Source organism: Apis florea, unplaced genomic scaffold (genome assembly GCF_048593485.1).
Source record: "Apis florea isolate Af1SG1 unplaced genomic scaffold, ASM4859348v1 contig_2190_pilon, whole genome shotgun sequence".
Lineage (NCBI taxonomy): Eukaryota > Metazoa > Arthropoda > Insecta > Hymenoptera > Apidae > Apis > Apis florea.
The window spans coordinates 1968713-1983252 of record NW_028256541.1 but is presented as its reverse complement, the minus strand read 5'-3'; the positions used below and the strand labels follow the sequence as shown (position 1 = coordinate 1983252).

Here is a 14540-nt window from a genome sequence, read left to right as displayed (position 1 = left end):
ATTGATTGATATGCTATGCGGAATTTCAATTAAAAAATTAAAAATAATTAAGATCAGATGGAAATATTATATATCATTAAATTCGTCAGTAGCTATGCAACATTTTAAATATCTTCTAAAATATTTATGACTTTTTACCTAATTGGACATGTAGAAAGTGTTTAATTTTATTTTTATTCAATAATTAAACATATAAAATTCATTATTTGAGAAGTAAGGAAAGTATATAAGATATCATATTTTCATGAAATAAGTTGTACAAAATTTAACTTGTACAACTAATAATTTTTATTACAAAATATTATTACAATATATTCAACAATACGAAATCGATCTTCATATCCTTTACTACTCTCTACTTAAAGAAAAAACTGTTTTACATCATATTATACATGCTGCTCGAAATAATTCAAGAATTATCTGAAAAATCTTTTGGCACCATCAATAATTTGAAATATGACTTATCAAAAATTTCTTCTTTTCTATTCTCTCGAATATTTTTCTATTATCAACGATCCCGTACAATTCCATAGGTCTGCGAAAATATCTTCGAGTGGCCATAATGGTGGACACAGCAGAGCTTCGTTCACCTTGGTTATCACGTTCAGGTCTGCACAGACACTGCGTATCGATAGGAGCAGGTCTCGGCAGCGAATGGTGGTGTTGGGAAGGGCCTTTAACCGAAATAGCCTGTCAGCAGAACGGCCTCGATATCGAAGACTCCGAGGAGACGTTGGCCGGTATCAAGGAATTGGTCAAGGCTCATCTTGAAGCGCCAAGGCAGCAACGAGCACCGGCTCGATTCTTCGCCCTTCTGCACACGTGGAAGCACCTGCACGTGACTTGGAGCGAGGAGGTGGAGCAAAAATTAAACAGCCTCGAAGCTGGCGTAGGGAAATTGAAGGAAGCTGGAGAGCAAGTGGCTAAACTAGAGGACGAAGTTTCGAAACAGCGTCAGGAGTTGGAGGTATATGTTAATACGTTGCAAGTCGAGTTACTTGAGGGTGTAGACGATGTTTGGGATACTGACTTTTCGTAGATACTGGTATTATTATTATTAGGTGTGGCATCTATGCAAGGACGATTAGAGTTATGGAAATATTTTTATTTTAGAATTTCAAATATAGATATTATATATTTTGAAAAAGAATTTTGTTAAATCACTTTCTATTGAAAAGTTATTGATAAAAAGAGTTTGGATTGGATTGATTTAAATTGTTGTTTATTAAAAAGTCAGTTAAGAAATCAGAAATTGAGCGAATTTTTCGTCAACTCTAAATTTAATATCATCAAATTAAAATTAAATAAAAATTCGTTTAAATTTTTAATAATAAATTTGATTAAAATTAACCTGAACACAATATTAATTAGGATGATTGGTCTTGACAACATATATTTATATTTTTATCACTTTGAGCGAATTGCACATTATGTTTACAAAATTCTAAATTTTTTTTTCGAAGAATATTATGTACCATTTATTGTTTAAATTTATTCTTTGATTGATTTATGTTTGAATTTGATTTGCGTAAAGTTTTTAAGTTGTTGTTGAAACATCTTGTATCAAATATAATAATTCTCGATTTCTTAGGTAGAACAAGGTCGTGCCAACGCAGCCCTCGAACAAATCACAGCTACGATGAGAGGTGCTACGGGACAAAGGGGAGAAATGGCTAATTTAAAAGCTGAAACTGAACTAGAAAGTGCGGAACTAGCTCGTAGAAAGGTGAATAAATCACACAGTTGGTATTTATATATTAAATATTATTCATACATGTTATTCACATTTTTTTTTTAGAGAATAAAATATCGATGTTCCATTTACTTTGTCAATCAAAATGGTAATTTTTATATTATGAAATTTATATTCAAATATTTCAAATTATATAACCAACATGTACACATATAGTATATATTCATTTTTTGAAAATGAGATCAAACGACTTGAATTTTTTTAAGATGTTATATATATAATAAAAAGATAAAAAGTCACGTTTTTCTTTAACTTTTTTAGCTACATTTATAACAAAAATTTAAAACATACGTAAAATTTCATCGAAATTAATGCAAAACAAAAGAATTGCAAAGATTAAATTAAAAATTTTAGATTTATCACAATTAAATTTATATTACATGTACGAATGAATTTTTGTCCCTCACTATGATAAATAAATCGAATTCGTCTTATAATATAGGCCGATATCGAGGAAGAATTAGGAAAGGTGGAGCCCTTAGTGGAGCAAGCGGCACAAGCAGTAGCTGGCATCAGCGCTGACGCATTAGCGGAAGTTCGTTCTTTGAGAGCACCTCCAGCACCTGTGAGAGATGTTCTCGAGGGTGTCCTTCGATTAATGGGCATAAAAGACACGTCTTGGAACAGCATGAAAACTTTTTTGGCGAAACGTGGTATTAAGGATGAGATAAGGTAAAACAATTTGACGATTAAAATTGTTGATACTTCTACAGTTTCATTATTACTCCTTTATTCATTATATTAAATTCGCATATCCTTGCACAATAATTTACCAATTGCCGATAAATTATTAGAATTTTCTTCTATAATCTAAATTTTCTATCAATTTAATTCTTGGAAATTCAATTTGTTATTTCATTAAGTTAATCAAAACGTATTATTTTAATGAAAACTAGATCTTTATTTTCTTTCTTATTTGTAATTATTCTTTTACAACATTTTTTTAAATATATTAAATATTCTTCTTGAAGGCACTCACTTAAATGGAATCAGACTCGATCGTACGATTCTTAAATAAAGAGTCTCATCGTTTCATCAGAAACCATTCAACGAAGTTTCCAAAAATTGAGTAATGTCTCTTTGCTCGATTTAGAACGTGGGACGCGAGAAGAAGCACACCGTCGAGTCTGGAGGCTGTTGCCAAGTTGGTCAAGGAGCGGCCGGAGAGCTTCGAGGAGAAAACCGCGAAACGAGCCTCGGTAGCCGCGGCCCCTTTGGCGGCCTGGGTCCTCGCTAATCTTCAATACGGCCAGGTCCTTCAGCAAGTCGCGCCTCTCGAGAGGGAGCAGCGACAATTGGCCGAGTATGTTATCGATTTTCGAAGATATTAATTTTTAAGAATATTAAGTTTAATAATAATAACAAGGATTGACTCGCATTGACAATTAATTTTTTCCTTATATTGCATGCCATATCAAAGCTCTAAGTTAGTCAGTCGAAAACTCAATCATTTCTGTGGAAATGTGTAATCGTTTTGACATCAAGATTAATATTGGCTTCTTGAAATTTATATACGTTCCGTGTGTTTTGTACATATTTTGCTTAATATTCTTTTTTTTACAAATTTACTAAAATTTTTTTCGAAAATTCAAGATCTCTGTCGAATTATTTGCCAAATATGTTGGATTCGTTAAGTCATTCATCGATGAAGAATTGAATTCAGAAAATGATTTGTAAACACTGATATGTTTACTTTACTATGAGACTTTTTTATTCAATTGTATAATGCGCTACATAAATATCGAATAGTTTTCTTTCAACATCGTGTGTGAATTAGATTGCCTTATTTAATCTTCTTATAAATCATCCTAGCATATTTTGGGAAAATATGATTCTTGAATGGTTTCATCTCTTTACAATTTTATTTTGACTGATTCATACTTATTTTAAACGAAATTAAATAATATTTCTTGGTCCGATGATTTTTATTAAATTATAAGATAAAAGATACATTTTATGGTTAATTAAGAGTTTAATTAAAATAAAATTGAATTATATGAATTCGGTATTTATTATATGAATTATAAATCTGAATGAAATTTTTAATTACAATCAATGATTTTTAATATAAGAAGAATTTTCTTTCTTATATTTTTAAGAAGGGAATTTTGATTCAAAATATCATAAACATTTATATAACAACATTTGTTATATTAGAAAACGTAACATTCTTGTTTACGATGTGTTTGATGCTTGATGGTTTTGCTAATGATTGAATAACTCTGCTTAACTTGTTGAAGGAACACGATGCTTATTAGATTAAAATGATATTATGTGACGATTAACATAAAAAAATTACATTGTTATCTTTCTACAATCCTATCAATTAGAATAATTAAGATAGATTTGATGAAGATATTATTAATTTCAAGCAACAAGCAAATTAACATATCTCACTAAATTATAAAAACTTTAAAATCATTTTATGGAAAAAGAAAATTACCTTATTGTTTCATCATTTTTCCTCTTCAACTAGATATTTTTTCAATACTTGACTTTGACGATGATTTTATTATTATTGCGTTTAAATTATGCACCACACTTCAGACGCTTGTCGGCGGCCGAAGCTCAGATTGGAAAGCTTGCGGCTGGGCTCAACACCGTAGAAAGTCGCGTGGCACAGCTTCAAGAGCAACTCGCCGAGCACTCGAGGGGTGCGGCTGCTCTTCAGCTACGTGCCGAGACAACAGAGGCGAGACTAGCTACTGCTCGAGCTCTGTTGCAAAAACTGGATACAGAGCATCGTAATTGGCAGGAACAATTGGAAGAATTGAACAGCAGGAAACAAAGATTGGATGTCGAGGCTGCTAAAGTTGCGTCGTTATTGGTTTATGAGGTGAGTAAGTTTGTCTCATCAAATTTGTACAATCAAATGAAATTAAATTAATAAGTTCAAATGTGTACAGTTAATGAAATTTTCATTATATACATGTTCTTCTGTATTCCTAATATTTTGGGTTTTCAATTCATTCGTTCTTGCTTCGTATGAGAAATATCATCTACGTGAAAAGAAAATCAGAATTGAAAGAAAAAGATATTATTATTATTATTTTAAATATTATTATAGTTTTGCCGCATATATAGTATACAACATTTTTCTATTCATTAAATACATTTCATAAAATTCTAAATTCAATTCTAAAGATCTAAAGTTTTCGATTAATAGAGTATCTATGTGGTAATCCAACGTTTCGTCGACGTTACTGCTAGCTTCATCAGGGAAACGGATGCCACACTCATACGCAAGATTTCCAGTCTTGTTTCCGACATCGATTGAATTACGAGTACATCCAAATAATCATCCGTGCGAAATTTAAAATTTATAGCGCTGAAGAATAACGCAATTATTCAATTTTGACTTTGTTCCGTTCCATTATTTCATTTTTCCTATGAATCCACTTTATTGTCATCATTTTAACATTCTAGAATGCATAAATAAATTTTTATAGACAAATTATTCTAGCTGATTCTATATTATGTTATATGTAAACAAAATACAAAATATAAAATATCACCTATTTTTTTAAGAGTTTTTTTAAAAAAAGATCATTCAAAATTTATAATAATAAAATATAGAGCATGTGTAACACACGGGTAATAGCAATAGCTTAGGCATAATTAGTTTCAAAGTAACACATATTATTAGAATTTTTATACTATTAACTATAATTTTTCTTATAACGATGACATCTAATGCAAATAATACTCAAATGCAGGATACTGGAAAAGACGACAAGTGGAAAAAATCAGCCATCGATCTTCTGATCACCGAAAGAGAAAGGCTGTTGTGGCGAGCTCAAGGTTTACCAGTCGATACCGGAAGTCTGGTTGGCGCTTCCTGCGCCCTCAGAGGCCCGCTCGTTCCAATATTCGTGGATCCATCCGGTGTTGCGGTCTCGTGGTTGAAAAATAACACCGGCTCGAGAATCGAGATCACGAAGCCCGAGGATGGAAAATTCTTAACAACGTTAGAGTTGGCTGTACGATTTGGGAAACCGTTACTGGTCGAGGAAATAGTTGAATTTCCATCGATCTTATTACCGTTGCTACGTAGACGTCCTTTGAAACTCGGGGAAAGAACTTTGCCAGCCCCTCAGGGCTTCAAACTTTTCTTGGCCACCAGACGAGACAAATTGGATGGCTTCCCTAAAGAAGTAGATGCAGTTTTGTTTAAAATCGCTCTTGGAGCCGGTAGCAAGAGCCTGGCGGAAAGATTCGTCGAGAAGGTGAGGAAATTTTTAATTTGTAGATTAGTATGTATGCATTAAACGTTTTAATAATGTTTTTATACATTGCATAAATGTTATGGATGTAGAAGTTTTAATTTTTTCAAATTTTTTATAAACTTATAGAATAATAATGTAGAGATAATAATTAGATGAACAATTTGTTTTATTTCACAATAATTGTATGTGTAAATTTTGCTTTCTGGAATTGCGTCTGAATCATGATAAATCCATAATTATATTTTTATTAATCAACTTTTTATCTTCTTCTCTTTTCGAATCTTTATTAATATTCTAAAACTAGTATATTAATGTATAATATCATATTATAAAACGATTATTATAGTGTGACTTTTCTGTTTCTTTTATTATGGTCGGAATATTTATTAAAAAAAAGTTATGGGAAAATATTTTAACTATGTTTTAACTTAATCATTGTCGAAATTATTAATATTGTATAGAGGTGTCTCATATTCCTAACTCAAATTCGTACTTTTTCCATTATAAATTAATGCATAGTATAAAATGTCAATTCTAAAAAAGAAAAAATTAATAGAATGGATTTAAATGAATGTTGTAACTTCATTTCAAAGAAAACAATTAAATATTTCAATATATCTCGAAGAATAAAAAACTAATATAGTTTAGGGACATTTATTAATTAATTGTAAAAGAAGGAAAATATATATTTCAAAGGAGAATACTGAATCATGAAACATATTATCATCAATCGAATTCTAAGCATATTCAATTATTCCTGATACAACATTTTAAAAGTAGCAATATAATTTAAATTTTCTTTAGATTTTCTCATTCTCAATATATTTCTTATTATGATCTATAAAATTGTATGAAACAAAAAAATAGCAACTACATTTGTAAAGCATATCTTAATTATCCAAGTAATAATTATATTTGTAAAATATATAATACATAACCTAAAAATCATTACAATTATGTGAATATTTCCATTCATAAATCATCATATACAAATTTAATATTTTCTCTACTCTTACCACATCCTCGTGATGGATTTCTTTTCATATAGTATTAAAAATTAAAAAAAAAAAATTAGTTAAAATAACAAAACAGAGAGAGAAGGAGAGAGAGAGATGCTTGGAAAAAAGATTAAGATTGGAGAATTTTACGGTGATCGTTCAAAGTTCGTTGAGAAGTAAAATATTGAAATTGAAGATTAATTACTTCATAACCGTGGGGAGGGGGCAGGTTCTGTTGAAGGAGACACCGAAGCTCGCGTCGCAACGGAGGGAGGCGTTGGAACGCGAGGAAAAATTATCAGGGGAACGAGACACAGCAAGATTGGATCTGTTGGCGCAGCTGGCCACCGCCAGAGGTCAAGACCTCCTTCAGGAGTCTGAAGGATCCCAGGGAGGGCTTTTGTCGTCTTTGGAAGCCACTCAATCGAAAGCTAAAGAAATAGCTCTGGCCCTTGAGGAAAGTCGACGAAGCTTGGAAGACGTTACCAGGTCGGTGGAACTTCGTTAAGAAATATGTATAACATATACATATCTTAAACGTTGAGTGGAAAAATTATATTTGCAAAATTATTTAAAAAAAATTTCAACAAAACAAACGATGTGATCGTCTTAAACCCCGTCTTGATTCTTAAAGACGCTAGAAAATAGTTTTAGAGTCATAATTATTTGCAATTTTATTTATAACGAAAGATTTTAATAAGGAAAATTTAAAAGTATAAAATATTTTTGAGTATCAAGATAAAAAATTGCATTTTCGTACTTGTCAGTCAATCATATACGTACAAGTATGTTTCATATTTAAATTATTTTTTTTTCCTGGCTGAATAAAATATTTTTGAAATTATCGGTCGCAAAATTTTTTCATTGAAAATAATTTTCCAAATAATTTGAAGTTTTTTGGTTTCATCGTGGAACACTTTATGCATAGCATATTTCGCGTGAAAGTTTTTTTAATTCTCAAAATTCATGAAGTAATGTCTCTTTATAAATGTTCTCTGGCCGCAAAACAAGGTCCGGGAAAAAAATTTGCGAGAGGATGTTTGCAATGAAGTTTTTTTAATTTCCATTCCAGTCTTCGTTTTGTAAACTTGTTTACAGAAGGGCCAACGAGCATGAGAGATTGGCCAAATTCGCAGCAAACTTGTATAAAATTGTGAGAGGCCTAACTGCATTGAATCCATTGTACGTATTCTCCGCAGAAGCTTTCACTGATATTTATTTGGAGGCGGAGGATTATAGAAAAACGATACTGTCTCAAGATAAAAAGGAGCAAGAAAAATTGGTCGAAAAACGGTTGGTAAACATTCAAAGAATTATTTACGTGATATTTTTTTAATTTAGATTAAGATAGATAAGTTCGTTTGCAATTAAACATTTCAATTTAAAATTCTATATCATATTGCTATAAGATCTTATTAATTTCTAAATTATCTTAAAATTTGATCAAACCTTAATCAAAATTTAAATCACTATAACTCCAAAAATAGTAATATTCGGCTAATGAAATGAAAAGTTATTAAAAGCATAAAATTATATCCCTTGACAAAAACTTATTTTTTTTCTATTTTTTTTTTTCTTCTAGACATTATCTAGTAAGAAAAGTAAAGAAAAGAATAATCCATTTATTCTTCGACTTTTTATTCTTATATGATCTTATTGACCAAACAGCAAATCAGAAAAGTATATAGATCACTAGATCACATTTCTATATATATTGATAAATATAATAGGCTTCCTCTTGACAATCCATTGAGATATTGAAACGAGATAAAAATTTAATATCGTTTCCTCTATTTTTTTTTTAGGTTTAATTTGTTATTTTATATAACCAATAATTAATTTACTTACATTAATACTTCATCGTGGCATTAATATCATCACAACGATAATTATCGATTTATTTATTTATATTAATATTCATTGCGCTTTTTGAATTAAAAAAAAAAAAAAAGGCTGAATACACATATGTATCGATTCTTCGTTCGAAATTAATAAAATTACATAATTTATTATTACTCGATTATTATTTAATTACGCAATATAAGAACTTTCATTACAGATTAATACAATTGTCCCTCCATTATTGCTCGAGAGCCGTGTATAGGGAACATCGATTGCCAGTCGCATTACAATTGGCGCTTTCATTAAATTCCGTGCCAGACGTTGAGAGAAATTTCTTGTTAGGAGAAATTCCATTAAACGACGATGAAGATTCCGATTACAAAGTACCTGATTGGGTGCCCGAGGAACGTCGCCTATCGGTTCGAACTTTAGCTTTAGCATTTCCGCAAGTAAGTTTCTAATGAATCCACTTTTGAACTACTATAGTATAGTAAGAACCTCTATTATCCCTAATATCCGGACGTTATTCCGTTATTCCAATCGCACATTCTCAATCTCCGGCAAAAATGGAAATAAACTTTAACTTTGACCGTATTCACATACTCGTATATATTCGTAATTATTGATGTTAATTATTGATGTCAGAAAGTACTTAAAAAATCAATAGCAAAGCAGTTAAGGTGTTATAGAATTGGCTAAGGGAATGTAATATTGAGAAATTTATAATAGTCGTCGATATTAAAAAAAACCAAAAGGATAAGAAAATTAATGGTAATGATCTTTTATGTTAAAAAATCTGAGCCAATTTTATAATAAAAACCGTTCTTTGTACCGTTAATTTCTTAGATTCGATATAATTATTTTCTTAAAAAAATATATGGATATTCGCATAATGGATATTTTGCTTTTATATTATTTTCAGTTTTTGTAAAAAGAAATAATTTCACGTCCTGTCTCTCGTAGATAGCGGCGAGGATGACGCCATCGTGGTTAAAGGACGTCAGTAATATCTACGCTGAAAGAAATTTGACCACGTTCCAAAAGATTTTAATTATCAAGACTCTTCGCCCGGATTATTTGCATACAGCGTTGTCGAAATTGGCCGCGGAAGTATTAGGTATAATTTAATTTAGGTATTTTAACATTAATAAATATGTAATCGATTCATCGAAATGATCAAAATCATCGATAAAAATTGAATTTTTAAATCATTCCTTAATTAGCAATTTAATATTAGCAATTTAAAAAAACAAATATCGATTATCCTTATTGATAAAAAGTGTCCTTTTCTCGTTGTTAGAAAAAGAGAAATCGATTATTGCTCGTATCATTGAAAATACCAACCCACTTTTTCCTCACTTCTTTTTTTGCATCATCGTTTGTTAAGGGGTGAAGGATTTGGCGCCACCACATTGGTCACTGAGGAAAGTAGCCGAGCACGAGGCCACGTATCCTGTATTGCTGCTTCTGTCACCAGGAGCTGATCCTGGTTCCGAGTTGAGGGCATTAGCGAATAATCGTGTCGCATCCACCACAGGATTTGTCGAGGTGTCCCTGGGACAGGGTCAAGTTGTCCAAGCTGAACTTGCGTTGGAGAACGCTTGCCGGTAATCGCATCATTATTATGGAAATGCTATTTAAATTTATTTCTGTGAATTAACATTCTACGATTAACACTGGTAATTGATCAAATTCAATCCTATATAGTTATATTTCGTATCGATAATTTAAAATATTAATTAATTAATATTATATTTTAAATTTTGTTTACGATAAAAATTTCTATTTTAATACTTAAAATCTTGTGCATAAATAAATATAGAGAAAGTGTGCCGGGATTGTTGATACAATTTATAACTATCGATAATAAATTGAATATTTATAAATAAAATGATAATTTTATTAATATTTATTCATTTTCGTGAGATAAATTGTATCGATAAACAAAATTTTTAATAATCTTTTTATTTAAATATTCATTGCTATTGAATATTTAAAAAATGTTCAAATAAGGTAATATGTATAAATCTTTTGGTCAGATTTTTTTTTTTTAAATGATAATTCAGTATAAATTGATCCATCATCAATCATTCCACATAAAATCATATTAATTGTCTAAGAAATATTTTTCGTTATTTTTCTATACAAATCTTCTGTTGTATTTTTCTTAAGATTTTAATTTTATCCTTCCAGATTAAACTTTTATTTCGTTTTTAATTCAAATGTTATGACCAAACATTTGTAATAGTATTCCAACAGCTCTTTAGCAAATTTTCCACTTCAATTCACAATTACGTATAATAAATTTATGTCATAATCCTAGTCAGAAGATCCTACTCAGCTTATAACCGCCGGATTCAATTTTCATCAACAAACGTGGAACAATGCCTTTGAGTCTTAATAGAGCATAAGGAATTTCTATGTAAATGTACCAGTCAGTCTCATTATTCTCACGAATTGTACCGTACCAGAGGTATAAGATGAATCCTGACTTGAAGGATCTTTTCAATGGTGCATCCTGTATTCCATGTTTCATTACATATTTCAATATTATTTAGATAAGAGGAATAATTCTCTAATAACGTATTGTGAAAAAAATTATCAAGCTTCGCGTTATTTTTCTTTCTGTCTTTCACGTTTAATTTTTTCTTTGTTACTTCTACTATTTCTTTTATTTTGATTTTGTTTTACAATTTCTCTCCTAATATTTCTCATGTATTTTGTACATACATTGAGCTGCATTAATATCAAAATAATATCAATGCAAGTATTCTTTTTATAATAAATAATTTAACATTGCTTAAATTGTTGAATAAAAATTCGGAAAGTATACAACATAATAATATTAATTTCAAAAATTTGAATTTTAAGATTAAAAGTTTTTAAAGTTTGAAAATTTAGCGAACCTCTTATTTACCAAACAGAAACGGAAACTGGATCCTCCTCAGCAACCTGCATCTCGCCCTCAACTGGCTTCCCCGATTGGAGAGCCTGCTACGATCAGCCACGTGCACGGCTAACAAGAATCCCGCAACAAGGATCTGGTTAACCACCGAAGAATGCCTGGGATTCTATCCGAGTCTGGCTGGTCTTTGCCTGAAGCTCGCCTACGAACCACCCGAGGGTGTGAAGAGGAACGTGAAACGTTCCCTCCAACAGCTCCATCAAAAGCACGGGAACGCCATGAACGTGCCTGGCAGCCTTCTGCTGTCCTGGCTGCACGCCACCCTTCAGGAAAGGCGAAAGTTCATACCCCAGGGTTGGATCAGATCGTACGAGTGGAACGAGTCGGATCTCGAAGCCGCTTACGAGTTGGTGGTGAAGAAGATGGAGGCGAGGAGGGGAGGCAAGGATGGAAATTGGCAGGCGGGCAGAGGATTGTTGGACGTGGCCATTTATGGCGGCCGCCTTCAAGACGATTGCGACGCGAGGGCGCTGTGCTCGATCGTTCGAGACGTTTGGTCGTGCGAGGTGTTCGAAGGGCGCAGGGAGTTGGCCGGTGCTCTCAGAGTGGCCGACGACTCGTTCGAGGACGTGGCCAAAGCTTTGGAACACGTTTCGGACAACGACTCGCCCAAAGAGTGCTTCGGATTGCCCGCGAACGCGCACAGGGCTTGGGAAAGGACCGCGGCTGAGGCGGCATTGTTGCATCTAAAAGGTTCGTTGCAATCCATTCGAGATTAAGTTGTGACTGGATCCTTATGGATAAATGGATAATTTCTATTTTTTTTTTTTTTTATTCGAATTACTATTAAAATTTTCTGATGAGTGACTCGAGTCAGTATGATCTTTTCGATAAAGTCTGTTTGTTTTTATTGCAACTTATTGTATGGATAACATTTTAATCTCTTATCCGTGATATTATTGAGAACTATTAATAAGACGATTTAATTTAATTTTTTAAATGAAAAGTAGATTTCGTTTTGCATACGCGTTTAGTAGTAAAGGTATTGTTCAATCAATGTGTTTTGGATTTTATTACATTTTTCATCCTTTTGTTTTTTCCATCTATCGGAAATCAATATCGGCAACTCCTTTTGATTTTTGCGGTTTCGAATATATTAAAAAATAAGTGAGATATGATTAATAATTGAAAGGGAAAAGTGACTATTATATATATTACGAAATGTCGAAAAATGAGATTTTTATTAATTCATTTATAACCATGTTGTGAAATTCCAATTCTGTTACAACTACATATGCAAATGATTGTTCTTCTTATTTATTTTAATTTCCGTACAAGAGAGAGTATGTTATCTATTATTCTATTTCATTAGTAGATTTGTCAAATAAAATAATTACATAAAATATCTTGCAATAAAAACAATTTTTGTGTAAAGCTTCTTTTTTTCAAATTCAATTTTTAAATTTGAACAGAAAAAAAAAGAAGAAGAATAAGTTTACGTTAAAAATTCTACTTGATTCTAATTTTTTTGAAACATTATTTTTCATAAAAGCTTCAATATCTCTTAACGCTGTCATTATGACATTATCCTTTTTTGTATTAAACCTTTTACTGGTTAATGAAAGATCAAAGGATCAGATAAATTTTCATAAAATTATCGATAGGTGTTTTAATCAAAGTGTCTGGTAACGACGACAAGAATAGCAAGAAAATGGAAATGAAAATTCAAAGGGATTTGAAAGAATTGATCGATCGCAATGGTTCGATATTTGGGTCATCGAAAGTGGAACAAGAGAAGAATAAAAATCCGTTGAAAAATTTCTTTATCGATGAAATGAATTTGACCAGGAAAACATTGAATCTTATTCGTGTTGATGTCGAATCAACACGTTTCGAGGATAACAAGGTAAAAAACTTGATCGTTCTTTCTAACAATTATTTAAAATATTTTTTCGTAATAACAAATAAATAATTAACTCCATCTCAAAATTATTATATCAAAATATCAAAATATACTTTGATCATTTTATCTCAGATTTTATACTAATTATTATTATAATTTACTTTGAACCAGGTTCACGTCGAAAGTTAGTTTGCTGTAAGTTAAGCGCATAATATAAAGCGTGTGTCGCTTATAATCCATTCTTAGTATCAAAACTTGGAAACTATCCTCGTTTACAGTAATTCTCACTTCGTAACTGGGTTAAAGTTAGAGAATCAAGCGCCAGTTAGCATCTTCAATTTCCAGACACCCGAGCATTGGATGGAAAACTGGAAGTACGGTCCAAACGAGATTTTGCCTTTCGTTAAAGGACTGTTGCTTAGGCATCAAGCCTTGGAGGCGTTCTTGGAGTCCGAATTTTCACCTGTCGTCGACATGTCGCGATTGGCAAGGCCCCGGGCATTTTTGACTGTTCTTAAACAGCACACTGCACGCGAAACGCGACAGCCCATGGAGAATCTCCGTCTTTGCGTGAACTGGTTCGAAAATGAGAGGAACGACGATTGGAAGATATCGTTGCTCGTCGAGGGACTTTTAATATCTGGTAATTTCATTCGATTAATCTGAAAAAAAAATTAATCTAAACGTTCCAGACAGATCTCTCAATTAAATTAAAGGAGAATTAAATAATTCAATAATTAAATAGAACTACGTTATATTTTTTAATAAATGTCTACGAGGATTTCTCGTAATTCGGGATCATATTTCGTTTCCTTAATTCCATTTCAACAATTTTTATTTTATATTTTCGTTTTCTCTATGTCCATCTTTGTCTTTTTCAATAATATTTTGCTTATATCGCATGATCACCATT

General features: G+C 31.6%; 2 protein-coding genes across 6 annotated transcripts in view; one reads left to right on the top strand and one right to left on the bottom strand.

Moving 5' to 3' along the window:
* The window catches only part of btv (dynein cytoplasmic heavy chain beethoven), a 38113-nt gene that overhangs the window by 22928 nt on the left and 645 nt on the right, over window positions 1-14540 (top strand). For all 3 annotated transcript variants that reach the window (XM_086916299.1, XM_086916306.1, XM_086916312.1), the window contains 14 exons: window positions 534-967; window positions 1592-1726; window positions 2196-2425; window positions 2847-3056; window positions 4301-4589; window positions 5470-5979; window positions 7207-7466; window positions 8076-8270; window positions 9037-9268; window positions 9783-9936; window positions 10207-10426; window positions 11744-12477; window positions 13389-13630; window positions 13973-14270. In XM_086916299.1, coding sequence (XP_086772425.1) covers window positions 534-967; window positions 1592-1726; window positions 2196-2425; window positions 2847-3056; window positions 4301-4589; window positions 5470-5979; window positions 7207-7466; window positions 8076-8270; window positions 9037-9268; window positions 9783-9936; window positions 10207-10426; window positions 11744-12477; window positions 13389-13630; window positions 13973-14270 — 4143 coding nt within the window. The remainder of the gene's footprint in view (window positions 1-533; window positions 968-1591; window positions 1727-2195; window positions 2426-2846; window positions 3057-4300; window positions 4590-5469; window positions 5980-7206; window positions 7467-8075; window positions 8271-9036; window positions 9269-9782; window positions 9937-10206; window positions 10427-11743; window positions 12478-13388; window positions 13631-13972; window positions 14271-14540) is intronic.
* rdgA (retinal degeneration A) overlaps window positions 10349-14540 on the bottom strand; it is a 73986-nt gene continuing 69794 nt past the window's right edge. The window contains exon 12 of one of the 3 annotated variants that reach the window (XR_015294856.1): window positions 10349-10468. The gene's annotated coding sequence lies outside the window, so the exon portion shown is untranslated. Of the gene's footprint in view, window positions 10469-13649; window positions 14290-14540 lie in introns of those variants that run through there. The other 2 variants (XR_015294855.1, XR_015294857.1) reach the window with 2 other exon arrangements.